Source organism: Cladophialophora psammophila (genome assembly GCF_000585535.1).
Source record: "Cladophialophora psammophila CBS 110553 chromosome Unknown aczJe-supercont1.8, whole genome shotgun sequence".
Taxonomy (NCBI): Eukaryota; Fungi; Ascomycota; class Eurotiomycetes; order Chaetothyriales; family Herpotrichiellaceae; genus Cladophialophora; species Cladophialophora psammophila.
In genome coordinates this window covers 386140-399889 of record NW_006912929.1, presented here as the reverse complement: position 1 = coordinate 399889, position 13750 = coordinate 386140, and the positions used below count along the sequence as shown (strand labels likewise).

General features: G+C 52.3%; 5 protein-coding genes across 5 annotated transcripts; 1 reads left to right on the top strand and 4 right to left on the bottom strand.

Annotated features, from left to right (window-relative positions):
* Positions 1–346: 346 nt before the first annotated feature.
* On the bottom strand, positions 347–2757 carry A1O5_05779 (acetyltransferase; the record flags this gene model as incomplete). Its single annotated transcript, XM_007746378.1, has 2 exons — positions 347–2476; positions 2530–2757. 2 exons carry the CDS (start codon positions 2755–2757, stop codon positions 347–349), a joined length of 2358 nt encoding a protein of 785 aa, XP_007744568.1.
* A 946-nt stretch (positions 2758–3703) lies between these two features.
* On the bottom strand, positions 3704–5227 carry A1O5_05778 (uncharacterized protein; the record flags this gene model as incomplete). The annotated part of the gene is made up of 1 exon (XM_007746377.1): positions 3704–5227. The coding sequence occupies one exon, from the start codon at positions 5225–5227 to the stop codon at positions 3704–3706; it is 1524 nt and encodes a 507-aa protein (XP_007744567.1).
* An 830-nt stretch (positions 5228–6057) lies between these two features.
* On the bottom strand, positions 6058–7404 carry A1O5_05777 (uncharacterized protein; the record flags this gene model as incomplete). The annotated part of the gene is made up of 4 exons (XM_007746376.1): positions 6058–6707; positions 6761–6922; positions 7006–7259; positions 7322–7404. The coding sequence occupies 4 exons, from the start codon at positions 7402–7404 to the stop codon at positions 6058–6060; spliced, it is 1149 nt and encodes a 382-aa protein (XP_007744566.1).
* Positions 7405–8695: 1291 nt separating this feature from the next.
* Positions 8696–10742, top strand: A1O5_05776 (uncharacterized protein; the record flags this gene model as incomplete). The annotated part of the gene is made up of 8 exons (XM_007746375.1): positions 8696–8903; positions 8956–9170; positions 9226–9245; positions 9295–9471; positions 9530–9623; positions 9685–9746; positions 9800–10266; positions 10378–10742. 8 exons carry the CDS (start codon positions 8696–8698, stop codon positions 10740–10742), a joined length of 1608 nt encoding a protein of 535 aa, XP_007744565.1.
* A 675-nt stretch (positions 10743–11417) lies between these two features.
* Positions 11418–13459, bottom strand: A1O5_05775 (uncharacterized protein; the record flags this gene model as incomplete). The annotated part of the gene is made up of 4 exons (XM_007746374.1): positions 11418–11851; positions 11949–12094; positions 12169–12518; positions 12623–13459. The coding sequence occupies 4 exons, from the start codon at positions 13457–13459 to the stop codon at positions 11418–11420; spliced, it is 1767 nt and encodes a 588-aa protein (XP_007744564.1).
* Positions 13460–13750: the final 291 nt, after the last annotated feature.

The window sequence follows — 13750 nt, the reverse complement described above, 5'->3', positions numbered from 1 at the left end:
TGGGGAGGGGGGGCCGAGAAGCGAGAAGCGAGAAGCGAGAAGCCTCAGGAAGGGTCAAGCCTTCCAGCTGTCGCCCCCCACCGCCACTCGACGATAATCGCCTCGAGAGAACCGAGTATTTTTCAACCAAAATATGGGCTTAACATAGGGCTTCCTACTACAAAGTCATTTCCTATGCAACTACCAAAGGGTATCAAGGTGCAGTCCAGAATATAGAAATAGAAGGCTGAAACGACACAAATTTCTCGTTCCAGTGGCTTGTTTTGCGCGGGCTCATTATATGGCTGTTCATTCGCCTCATGATCACTGTCATGGCTCCTGTTCAACCTCGACATCGTCGTTATCATCATCGGTCCTTCTTCGTTTCCTCATCCTCGGTCGTTGGAGTCATGCGTTCGTCATCAGCCATGTCCCAGCTGCTTTCCGTACCCGTTTCCGCTCCCTCGCTTTCGCGCTTCCGGCCTCGTTCACGCATTGCCCCACGAATTCGCTTGCTAACTTCATCATGGTCGAGCGTGGTGAACTTCAGGTTGGTGGCTGAGGCAAGTGCTCCGCCAGCAGAACTACTCCTGCTGCGACTCTTGGGTGTCGTGGGTCGTGACGCAAAGAAACCAAATCCCCCAATATTATGAAAGGCTTCGTTCGAGGGCAGAAACCCGAATGGTAACAATGATCTCGACCCGGGCGACTCGGCGGTTCGCTCTTCGAAAGCACCAGAAGTCGGTGTCGTTGGCTCGGTTGAGTCCATTCTGGGTTCGTCCGGCATCTTTTTGTATTTGGATTGGTAGGCTCCTTCTCTATACGCATCCGGCACAATTCGAGCAGCGTCGAAGTCGGGGAAGACCTCGGGTCCCAATTCATTAATCACTCTCGTCACCTTTTCGGACAAGGCCTGGCGGCGCTGTCGCAGCTTCGCAAATCGGCTTGAGGAGCGTGGATTCAGCGCAACAAACAGTGGCGGCAACGACTTCACCACATCCATCCCTATCTCCCCAATCCTGAGAGCAGCAAATGTGAGGAGGATACACAAAATCAAAAAGAGAATGGCAAAAAGCCAGACCGGGACAAAATCAGGCACATAGGTCCGGGCCACCATCCACGATGGGACTTTGTAAGTGTAGTATCCATCTCGCCGGTTGTAGACCAGCCACAGGGACACAATGATGGTATAGTAAGCGTAGAGCGCCGGAGCGAACGCCATAGCCACGAGCAATTTCCAAGTGGTAATGACATCCCGACCCTGCAGTTTCACCGTGGACGCCGCAAGAGCTTCCTTGGATTTTCGATAAGATATGACTTTGGTGGTAACAAAGACAGGCCAAAACATGGCCAGCCCGGGAAGAGTTCCGATGCCCAGGAAAAAGAGCTCCCCCAGTCGGTAGATCAGCGTCCCAAGGATGTGCCACCACGGATGTTTGGCAGGGTTACCCCATTCCACTTGATGGTCCCGAACACCAAGTGCGCGAAGTTGGCGATTGTACTGGAGTACGTCTTTTTTGAGTTCGACAACGCGTGGGTGATCCTTGTACGTAGTATAGCCTTTGACTAGACGTCTGTTTAACTCCACCACCAGCGGCAGAGGCAGTTTCTTCCCCAGGGGATTGTATAGTCGGCGAGCCGCTTGCACCAACATCAAGGTGTCGTAGTCAGGACTTGATTGTGTGACGGCAACCAACCCCTGAAAGACTGTCTCCAGAAGTGAGCCAACCGCGTTTCTCCGGTCGCCCGCTTTGTACGCTTCAACTTGCTCAGGATGACATTCAATGGGATGACCAAACTCAATGACGGCCCTCGATCGGAACTTGTGAGCATGGAAATAATTCATGCCAATTGGAATGATCTTGACGCCGCAGCCGGGATGTCGGGCTTCTGCTCCTAAAGCCATGATGGCAACGCCTGCTTTCAGAGGGAGGAGATCGGGTCGGTCATGACTACCACCTTCCGGGAAGATGCCAATACAGCCACCGGCGTCGAGCTCGTCAAAGACCGCGTTGTAGACTTTGGTTTGGTCCACATATGGAGCAACTTTGAATGAGCAGCCACGAGACTCAATCTGCTGTTCGTTTGTCTCCCCACCTACGGTGCCAGTACTGGTCAAAGACTCCAACGCTTCTGGCGTCTTAAAGGGTTTCTTGAGCCGAAGTTCGGTAGGGGAGATGATCTCTGCGATTTCGGTGCTGGGAGTTTGGCCCCTGACTTTGGGTAGGACAATCAAACCCCCTACCTCGAAATCGCCCTTTGTGAAGTCGGTCCCAACACCTTGAATGAGGGTAGGGTCGTTATCTTGATCTGGAAGGAATATTTTGCCCTTCGCCGATTTCACTTTGTCCAGGGCTCGGCCCACGGGAATCGCCCCTATCGCTGTGGACAGAGTACCAATGAACTTGCGTTTCGTCGACTTCTCAGCAACCAGATATGAAATCCTTCTCTTGGCCTCGCGCTTGAGGATCCGCATCAGAATCAGTGAATCAACGAACTATAGTATATTGTTAGTACTGCCGCCAATGAGACAAACTGGTTGCTGTATACCTGGTTGGCATGTGGTGCTGCCACGAGAATGACAGGGCCTGTTTTTGGGACCTTCCAGGCTCCCCTGGGATGGACTTCGCGAAAGAAGAGGTCTATCAGGATAGAGAGTGCCCATAGAACTAGATCATACAGCCATGGTATTTGCAGCTGGTTGCCCTTCTTCTTGCCTCGCCCTCGTTGAGGAGCCCGGGGCAGAGCTTCCTTCGACGATCCAGCTTGAGACGGCATGTCTTTCAGCTATGCGGGTGAAATTTTTCAAGGGAGAACACGGGAGGCAACGAGGAGGGTCGCTCGATTCAGCGACAGAATCCGTCGAACGAAGGTGGAGTGAGTCGGCCCATACACGGAAACAGGCTGATTGGGGGACCTGAGGTCAAGATGGAGGACCAGATGGGAGGGTAGATGCCAAAATGGATGAATCAGATAAGAGTACAGGACTAACGAAGAAGACTCATTACACAATTGACACCGGTATTGACAGAAAAGACACTTGGAAGTTGGAAAGGCCAGATGTTGTTGAGGGCTTTGCACCATCAGGGTTTTTGTTGTATGGCAAGCAAGTGTTGAGGAAAACTGCGTGGGGCGAGAAGCTGCGAGAACAATTGACTGGGGATGGAATGAAGTCACCAGTGATTGTTTTTGGCGGCGATACCCGTGTTCTGGTTGGCGGGTGCCATGCCTAAAGTGCAATCAACCAATGACTTGGGCTAGTGAGTCCTCGTAGCCTAGGCGCGTCCCCGGGGGGGAGGGTTAGGGAGGGGCACTAAGCACCGGGCATGAAGCGTTAGGCATCAGGCACCAGGCTCTCCTTCATCTCCAGGCCCCCCCCATCGCACCCCACCACCACTACCATTCAACCAAGACATCCAACACTTGCAGAGAACCAGCGGGGTCGCAGCGGGCTGCTGAAGCCTCGCAGCTCGAAGCCCTTCCGCCCGAATAATGGCTGATCCGGCGAACCGCGGAGGCGAATTGAACTAAGTAGCTACACAATCCAACAGATATCTCATATTACTCGTATATCATATCTTGCCTCATTACTTGTAGTAGCTAGACGTCGCAAGTCATACATCCATCCTCCACGAACCCCGGCAAAAAGGAAGCTTATCCGCCTCCTACGCTCGTATCACTCGTCAAGTCTTTGCCCTCCGTAGCGCTGGCATAGGCCGTTACTCTACTCGATACTTTTCGGGCCCTGCTCGGACTGTCCTTGACAAACGCGGACTCTTTCGATCGTCTTCTGGGCTTCTTCCTCAATCCGTCTCATGCGCTCCCGCAGATGAAAGTCGCGGTCTTTCCATCGTGATTCCCACAAGTCCTCCACCTGATGTCGGGCCTTTTCCAACATCACCTCCACGTTCTCCTCCAGATTGCTCAGCCTTTTCTTTAGATCGTCAATGATGAAATCTTTCGCTCGTAGCTGCTGTCTCAACACAATATCCTTTTCATTCAATTTCTCCCGGAGCTCTGCCAGTTGCCTGTCCTTAAAGAGTAGCGCCTTACGATGCGAAGAGTCCAATTTCCGCATCATTCGCGCGTAATGGAGAGAGATGTCGTTCTCACTATCCATAGGGAGAGGTGTGTCGCTCTCCTCCGGCGTCTCGCTCATCTCGAGCGACTTCCCCGTTCTCGCCGACGATTCGCTGCTACTTAGAGCACTGGCATTCTGAGTCGTGGCTGCCTTGACCGGAAACGGAAACCTTCCACATGCGTTTCTCCCAATATAATCAGGAGATCGTGGTTCACGATTGTCGGGCATGTCACCTAGAATTGCACCTGCAGATTGAACTTGAAGTGGGTGCCCTGGCGAAGTATTTGATTGCTGTTGCCAATACTGACGTCGTCGAGCTCCCCGTGAAATCTCGCTAGATGTAATAAGACGAGGCAGGCGCACCCTGTACGTCCTTCTCAATTGTGACGATTCAGGCATCTGACCCGCCCTGGCAAATATGAGATCTTCTGAGGCCACCCCCCTTCCGCGGTCGCCTGGACTTGGACCTGGCAAATTTTCCGCCTCCTCCTCATGGGACAGACTTCGGCCAAGTTCGCCGGCAAAACCTACCCTGCGTTCACCGCTGACTAGGGTGGCCGATGATGAGCGGTGGCGGTGGTGATCATATCCCACTGGTGAGGGCATTTCAAACTCTGTCGGATCGAGTATATTGGCCCGTACACCAGGATCATGATCGATGGCCGTGAATGTAGACCTCGGGGTGACTGCCCCGTCCTCCAGATTGTCATCCTCGACGTCTTGGGCATCCCCTTCAATTCGACTGTCTAAGCTCACAACATCGCTTGTTCGGTCCCCTCGAAATCGTATCGTTTCGTCCGGCGCAGTGTACGGCGGTGGAGCATCAGCGGTAATTCGTGAACCATCCCGGCTGATCCGAAAATACTGTCCGCCTACATTGATGTCGATGCTGCGGGCGTCTTCTTGCAGAGTCGTCGTGGTGAACTTGGATTGGGTGGAGACGATCGACGAGGCTCGACTGTGCCTGGTGGCTCGTGCGTTGTTCAACTCTCTAACCCAAGGAGGGATATTCTGTATGGGAGTCGTGTCGTGATTGCTGCTTGATGGAGAGAATGTATTTAACGGGGGCACCTGGTCCTCTGCTTCTCCCGAAGGGCTTGCGCGGCTCCCTGCCGGAGCATTCGTCCCTCCCCTAAGAGTTGGGATGGCGCTTGCAAACCGAAACATGGCTCGAGATGTCATATGAACGCAGGTCTGCAAGAGATAGACCTGACTTCATTTGCTATCCGATTCAATTACTCAGATTGCCCACCGGGGAACAGTAAACGCGAAAGGACTGCGCCGCCGTCTTGCTGGGGAGTACCTGTGCATATTACTGTAAGATGGAAAAAGACACCATTGCACAGTGGTCGGAGAGCGGGACAAGTGTGCAATAACCCGTGCCTTGTTCCAGGCAAGAAAGATAGAGACTTGTCGAGAAATGATGATGGGCGCTTTAAACAGCCGAGTGAGGCCAGGCAGCTTTAAAAATATGCACAGCCTCACCTCAGCCCTGCCGTGCAACGGTGCCGTATTGCACCTGCGTGCGTTTTGCTGCGCGCTGACGGAATACGGCTTTTCGTCATCAGTGGGCTGCAGGATTGCATCTTTACCAGTAAAAGTCCCGTTTTCAAGAAACAAACAGAAGGGGAAGCAGTTTCAGGCCCACCAAATTGACAAAAAACATTCGGTCTCCTGTAGAAACACGTGATCATTGCTTCGCAGCATCGTCGCCTGTCTTTCCCTGTCTGCATCAACACTGGTGGTTACTGACACCACTCTCATTCCTAACATACATTGGTACTATTCCGTAGTCTATCATGATCAAAACAAAAGGCCTCCCTCACTTCGGTACGTCTAACATTTATACATGGCGCCGATCCTGCAAATAACAAAACATGATCATAACACTGTTCGAGAATGTCTGAAGTGTTCCGGCTTTCGTGTAAGAAAGCTGCTGTTACCGACGGGAGATCTTGTTCGTACAAGGCCCCTTTCTCCGGCACTCTGTGCCTCACTCAAGGTCGACCCCTGGGAATGCTCTCAACTGTAAACGTCGTATCGCATCTGATCTCGTTTAGCCCGGCTTCATATCGCGTGGAGCTCGTCGAATCAGCATCCCCATGTCCGCTGTCGCCATGGCCGACCCCATGACTGCCGAGATCAGTCTCTGCCGTCGTGATCATGGACTTGCTGATCGGATATGTGTCCAAGTCAAAATCCAGATCTTTAGCATCGAACTGGCTGCGATTATGTCTGCTAGGCTCATTCCAGTAAGAGTTCTGTTTGTGGTTATCCCCAGTTCGTGAATTGGTAGGTTTCGTAGCGGGCCGGCTTGTGAGTCTTTGGATGATCGGGAACATCTCTTTCAGGAACACCCATATTCCAGGGAGAGTGGTCACATAGATAGATACGGAGGCTTCGCGGAAGTACCAGTTCATATAGACGTAAGAAATTAACGACGGGACTAAGCAGTAGATCGCCCTCAGAATGGCGGCGACAATGACGAAGCCACCCATCCCGAAGATAATGCCGAGTATAAATTTTTGCTGAAGCGAGAGGCGAGCGGACAAGACCGGAGGGATACCCATGAGCATGATCAAGATGTCCGTAGAAATGTTGAAGACGGCGTTGACGATCTGGTAGTATTGATAGGTAGAGCACTGGGCTTTTGCCTGCGTTAGCGCGGCTGGCTATCGCGAGAAGGACTTTGACACTCACAATTTTGAGGTGGAACAGCCCAATATTGCGACAGAGGCCGGCATATGGTGAAGAGGGCCAGTTCATCCCCAACGAAAGCGCAGCACACCCATGTCACGACCGCCCAGAGCAGTTTGCGTTGCCGAGTTTTGTCGATCAACTTTGCATATAGAACCAACATGGCTAGATATCTGTCAGCCTGTAGCAATACTGATGGAGTCGATCACAATGGCCAGTCTAAAAAGAAAGAGGGGCCCTGGACTCACCAGCCTTCATGCTCCAAATTGTGAGAAGTTCCGCATGCTCAGAAACGAAGACCCATTTGCTGCCCCGGATGCGCCCTTCTTTGATCTCGGGTGTAAGCGCAGCTTCCTCCTCAGGCGTCATCAAATTGGATCCTGGGCCATCCAGCATTTCATTAAAGGCTACCACAAGTATCGTGTAGGCCACGAAACCAAAGGTTATAAGGGCATCATCGATTTCGAGGTGTCTGATGCCCACCCGTTTGATCCTGCCGACCCTGTTCGAAGTACGTCAGAGACATATTCCTGCATGGTGATCGCGGGGTTTATGGATACGGACAGTCGCAGGACGACGAGGAATGCGCCGACGCTATACAAACTCCATGATTCTGGCTTGAACCCAGGATTGGGATTCGTCGACATAGCTGCTGTCTTCCAGAGAAGTGCTATGGTAGAGGAATGTCAAGGGATAGATGATGACGATCTTGATTGAAAAATGAAGGAACAACAAGATTCCCCTGGGGAAAGGAGTTCCATGTGCCCTATCATGTTTGGATAACGTAACTTTTTGAGGGGTTCTTGATTTTCTAGCGCCGAGTTGACAGCGAGATATCAGTCCACTGAGTCCAGAAGGGATGCTGCAGTGTCGTATCTAGCCCAGACAGCAGGTGGAGCGTTGTCGAACTCGGTGCGGAACCCACGAGCAATGGTGGGAAGTGGGAATAGGGGGGTTTTCGGTCCTTCAAAATTGATGCTGGACTGGTATGGCCAAGAAGAATCCCACCGGTATAGTGTTTCGGGAGGGATGCTGCCGAGAGCCTCAAACTCTGTGATTTGAAGCATGTCCAGCACGGCAAGGATGGACAGCATGGCATGCGACCAAGGTGGTTGCTGCGCTAGCTAGCTGGAAGCTTTGGAGGTGAAACTTTCTCATGAACCAGGTGTTCGCCACTTGCCACATGGTACAGTACTCCATACTTTGACAGTTTTCAGGAACAGATCCTACAATAGTCCAATAGATGGAGACATTGATAACGGTTCTTGGGAGCTGGAGTCTCTCGTGTACGTGAAGCATGGCTGGCGGGACCCAGCCGAGCGAATCAGTTATATCTTGCTGGGGACTGACCACTTGATTGAGGAACTGGAGCAAAAGATTGATTTGGTAACACTCCGATAGCTGGGTCGCAGAATATGATTCTGTTGACACATGGATTGCTCAGAGGAAAGCACCAAAGGCACCCTGAAGAGTGAGAAAAAAATTTAAACAAATTAGAGCGGGAAAGACCCACTATAGCTTGGCAGGCCCCGCCCCTCTGGGCGTCCTTGCCCGAGCGGGCAGCTTCTCCTCGGCTTGGCGGGTGGAGCGCGGACTTATCCGGCCAACAATTTGCCGTGCCTGAGCATCCTCCCTGTCCATCCTGTCCACAGCTCCACCAGCAAGCAATTGTAAAGGATCCCTCGGTGGCACGGCGAGCATTCTAGCTCGAGACCCTGGGGACCACGAAGTCTCGACAGCATTGCGGAGAGATGCTACACCTGTCACCAATCCGCGTTCATTCGCCGATGGGAGATTTTTCTACGCCTTCCACGAGGTAGTCATTCTGACTGTCACTCTCTTCATCATTTCTCTTCTCTTTGTCGATTCTTCTGTCGTCGTTGTTGTTGTTGTCTTATTCCTGTTTTGACTGTTCTGCCTCTTGCGCTGGTCTCCGAGATGGCCGACAAGAACGAAGTCCCAGAGGTCGCGACAGAGCCCGAGCCTTCGGAGTCGGGAAATTTCATCAACGCCTCAGGTCATGCTCAAGAGTTGTCACGAAATTTCAGTCTCGTATCCCTCGCCGGTGTCGGGCTTGTCGTTGGGAACGTCTGGCCAGCCATCGGAGGCTCGATTCTCGTAGCTATCTTCAATGGCGGTCCACCGGGTGTGTGCGCCTCTAGTGAGTGGGCATGAGTTGTGGCTAACATATTTTCCAGGAGTGCTCTATGAGTTCCTTGTCGTTTCTGTCTTCTATTGGATTGTGGCCGCATGCATTGCCGAGCTTGCATCTGCCATTCCATCCTCCGCTGGCGTCTATCAATGGGCGTCGATCACTCCGGGGAAGCGATGGGGCCGTCCCATTGGGTTCTTCGCTGGCTGGTGGAATTGCCTTGCCTGGATTCTAGGTGCCGCGTCGATGACATCTATTTTCGTGAGTAGGCTCGAGCAAGGAGGAGGCAACCTCTGCTAACCTTCGAGCATGGCAGTCTAACACGGTCGTCCAAATGTGAGGACCCTCAGTATGCAGGATTGATAACCGTTCTAACAAGCAACAGGTATGCCCTGAAGCATCCAGATTTCGTTTCTAAGCCATGGCACGTCTTCGTCACCTATATCATCGTCACCTGGATCGCGTGTCCGATCGTGTGTCTATTCAACTCGGCTATGCCTCGTCTAAACAGTGTCGGCATCTTCTTCATTCTTGCCGGATTCCTCATCACCATTATTGTAGTGTAGGTATCATCTATTATGCGACAATATCCCTTGAAAGGCGGACACTGAATTTCCCAGAACGGTTATGCCAGGCCGGGATGGCCGACCTGGACACGCGTCTTCGTCATTTGTTTGGACTGAGTGGACTGCCGACATTGGGTATCCGAATGGGGTGAGTTTTGCCAGCCGCAACACAAGACTGCTTCAAATACTGATTTGGACTCTATTTATAGTTTGTCTTTGTTGCAGGCATGCTCAACGGCGCTTTCAGCGTGGGCACTCCGGACACCACAAGGTCAGACTGCCCTGAAGGGGACTCCGTACAACGGAATATTAACGCTGAATTAGTCATCTTGCGGAGGAAATCCCTTATCCTCAACGGAATGTGCCTATCGCCATCGCTTGCCAGATGAGCATCGGCTTCATCACCGGCTTTGCCTACCTGATTGCCATCCTGTACGCGATTAATGACTACGATGCCCTTTTCAACTCCCCCTACCCGATCGCCGAGATCTACCGTCAAGCCACTGGCTCTGCAAGCGGCGCCATCGGTCTCTTGACGCTCGTCCTCATCTGCATTGGCATCTGCGTGTGTGGCCTTTACATCACTTGTGGCCGGACGCTATGGGCTCTCTCTCGAGACGGGGCCACACCCTTCCCAAAGATATTGAGCAGAGTATCTGACAGACTCGGCATGCCATTCAACGCAACTATCGTCTCTGCCATCTTAGTCACAATCCTTGGGGCCATCTATGTCGGCAGCACCACCGCGTTCAATGCTTTTGTCGGGTCGTTCGTGCTATTGTCAAGCTCCTGTAAGTCAATTTGACCAAAAATTCCTGCAGTGGCAGTGCGAGAACCCTTGTCTGGATCAATGGCATTGCCTCCTACAATATGGTCTTGCAGATGCTAATGCCTCGTCACAGCCTACGTCGCCGCGATTCTGCCCCATCTCCTGACCAAGCGCCGCAACATCGAAGTCTACGGTCCGTTTCACCTGAAAGGGGCCCTGGGATTTATCTTCAACTTCATCGCCTGCGCGTACATGATCGTTTGGTTCGTCATCTACTGTTTTCCGTATTACCTCCCGACGAACGCGCAGACCATGAACTACGCCTGTCTTATCTGGGGTGGATTCACCATCTTCGTCGCCGCGTGGTGGTTCCTGGGGGCGCGGAAGGGCTACCAAGGCCCGCCCATGGTCACGGACGGAGGCAAAGTGAACTTGGCGGACACTTTGAAGAAAGTAGAAGTTCAAGCCGTGAGGAACAACAGTCTAAAGAGTGTGTAAAAGCGTATCTAAAAAGGCGTTCATTCTTCGAGCACAACTTGATGGCAAAGAAAATGGTATGCACATTTCGATTAGATTTCGATATGTTGGCTCTCATTTACTAGATTCTTCTCTATCTCAACATGAGACTTTTGAAAATAGATGGATGAATGGATTCCAAGTTTGGGCTCTCCAGCAGAATATGGCCGCTGGCGCTCGACACACTTCCATTTTGGCTCGATCCGCCGAGGAAATCTAGAAGGGCCTACAAGCTAGTCAAATAAGGGAGATCAATGACCTGGCATTTGTCTTCCCTGAAACGGCAAAAGTGTAAGATATTAATACTGCTCCCTCGTTCGTACAATCTCCGGATATTCCCCTTTCCCCTCCCACTAGGGAGCGATCTTGGCGCCAAGACACGAATTCTTGGCAAATGCAGAAGATCTCCATTTACCTGCTGTTTGCTTCCATGCCACATATTTAGACCCAACTAGCCTTGCCCACTACATCATCAAGCAGAAGCTCCCAGAATTCAATCATTCAGCCTCGTCCAACTACATTCGATGCCCCAGCTATCGAGCTCAACCATGTTTCGGCCAAGCCTCCCGCCCGCCGTGCAGCCATTCCCTTTCAGAAATGGTGCGAGCAAGGAACCAGCCAACGACAATAAGCATTTTAATGAATCCTCATCCATAATCAGCCCCTTTTTGTTCTCCGCGTCATTTCTATCAGTTCGTTGTACCTCGAGATCAGTCGCTTTTGATTCGTCTGCTTGTCATCCTCGTCATCCCCACGCAGAGGGACGTCGCGGATCCACAAACATCCCACGAGACAGAGGCCGATCAGAGGTAAGAAAGTGACAAAGACTCGGTTGATGCCTCTCATCTTAGCATCAAGCACAGCATTCTTCCACGCGGGCACTCCGCCGTCGGCAGTCCAGGTCCCGGCTTTGACCGCCGAGGCAATGTCGGGGGGCAGATCGGATGGCAGCGAGCTGATCGTCACGGCGTACTGAACGGCCGTTGACACGGCCACTCCAACTGCAGAGCCCAGTGCTCTGATCCAATTTCGTGTCGAGGTGGTGACGGCGACGTCAGCTTTTGTCGAAAGCGCTTGTAAAGCCACGAGAGCTGTGGCCCCAGATTGTGGCATTAGCGACCGGCCGATGTCATCGGTCACAGGTATGTGAAGAGAGTGAAACAGAGGTTAAGATATACTTTAACTCACAGGGTTGGAAAACGAACCCAACGCCTGCCCCTTCGACAAGGGCAGCCACCACGTACACGCCGATAGCAGTGGTGCGGGAAAATAGCAACTTCAACCCTGCTCCGACTGTCCAGAGCACGAATCCTAGCCAAAGGACTGGCATGTACCTGAAATGGCATGCTACGTTAGATACGCACAGCCCTCAGGGTAAAATGCTTTCTCGTGAAAGTATTGTACAGACCGTTCGGTAAAAGTCATGGCCGGGGCCGAGAGCACTCCGCCGAGACTCTGCGCGAGAAGTAGCGGCAACGACAGATAGGCCGATTTGAGCGGGGCAAAACCTCGAACGTCTTGATAATAGATGGGCAGGAAGTAGAGGTCTGCCTGCCATACAAATCCGAAAAGGAAGTTCTGCGAGAAGAGCGTGCTCCGGGACAGCGACGAGTATAACCGAAGCGGCATCATCGGCAGCCGCGTTAGCTTCCATTCGACTAGGCAGAAAAAGACGGTCAACACCGATCCCACTGTCAGCAATGCAATGACGATCGAGCCGTGCCATGGGAAAACACTCCCTCCGGAGTTCACGGGGATCTGCGAGCAAAAGCAAAAGGACATGGGTCAGCTAGTAAGCAATACCAACTACTCGAATTCGAGCCAGAGGAAGTTTGACAGCGAAAAAGGCGAAAAGATCATACCAAAACGAATAATACCCCTGTCACTGCAGTAAAAAGACCCATCCAGTCCACCTTGCGCACCTTTTCCTTCCAGCTCCCAACCACCGATTTTTGGGGGAGAAGAACCACCAACGGTGGGATGCACAGCGATGCCAGTATGGCAGGAACCCAGAAGGCCCAAGGCCATCGTCCATCGTGGCCCTGGACCAATGCACCGGACGTAAAGGGCCCGGCTCCAGCCCCCAGCCCGATGGCTCCGCTTAACATGCCCTGATATTTGCCTCGCTCCTTCAGGGAGACAAGGTCGCTGACGGTGATCTGAACCAGAGAGCTAATCCCTCCGCCTCCAATGCCTCCAATCGCTCGACAGGTGTACAGCCAGGGACCATTCTTGGCAAATCCGCATAGGATATCGCCAATGATCAAGCTGAGCACGCAGCCGATCAACACGGGCTTCCGCCCAAATATATCTGCCAGCCGGCCGTATAGCACCTGAAAGGCGCACTGCGCCAGCAGATAGGACGTACCGACCCAGGTAATGGTGCTAGAAATTCCCAATGAACGAGCAATCGCTGGCAATGCAGTCGTCGTCGAGTTGACATCCAGGAAAGAGACAAAGAAGCACATGGCAAGACACAAGTAGACGACGATCAGCCTTGCAAAAGGGAGCCTTTGAGTTTGATCCGTGAGTTCGACCTGTGACGAGTTTCCCCCAGGCGTTGCGTCGCTCGCTTTTGTGGTCCCATTGCCGGCAACGGTGACGGGTAGGGACTTGATCTCGGAATCGGTGGTAGCTTGAACAGTCGCTTTAAGGTCGTGGTACTCTTTGGAATCACTCTCAGAGACAGACTCGGTCATATTCGTTGTCAACGCCTATGTCTGTGGGAATTGCGTCAGTGTGAAGACCAAGCGGGCGACGGATGCGAAGAGGTATTAAGAGTGCATAAAGCTGTCAATTCCAGTTTCCGACATCCACAAAGGGCCATCCTTGATCACTCTCGCTGCATGCGAGAACTGATCTGCAAAAAGCCGAACGAATTATTGCAAGGGGGGCTGTGGAAGCGTTGCAGTTGGTGGTCTCCAGCGTCGCGAGTCTTGCAAACTCATGACAGAAAGAAACCACATCCCTTTTATCCACTTCTTCCCCGT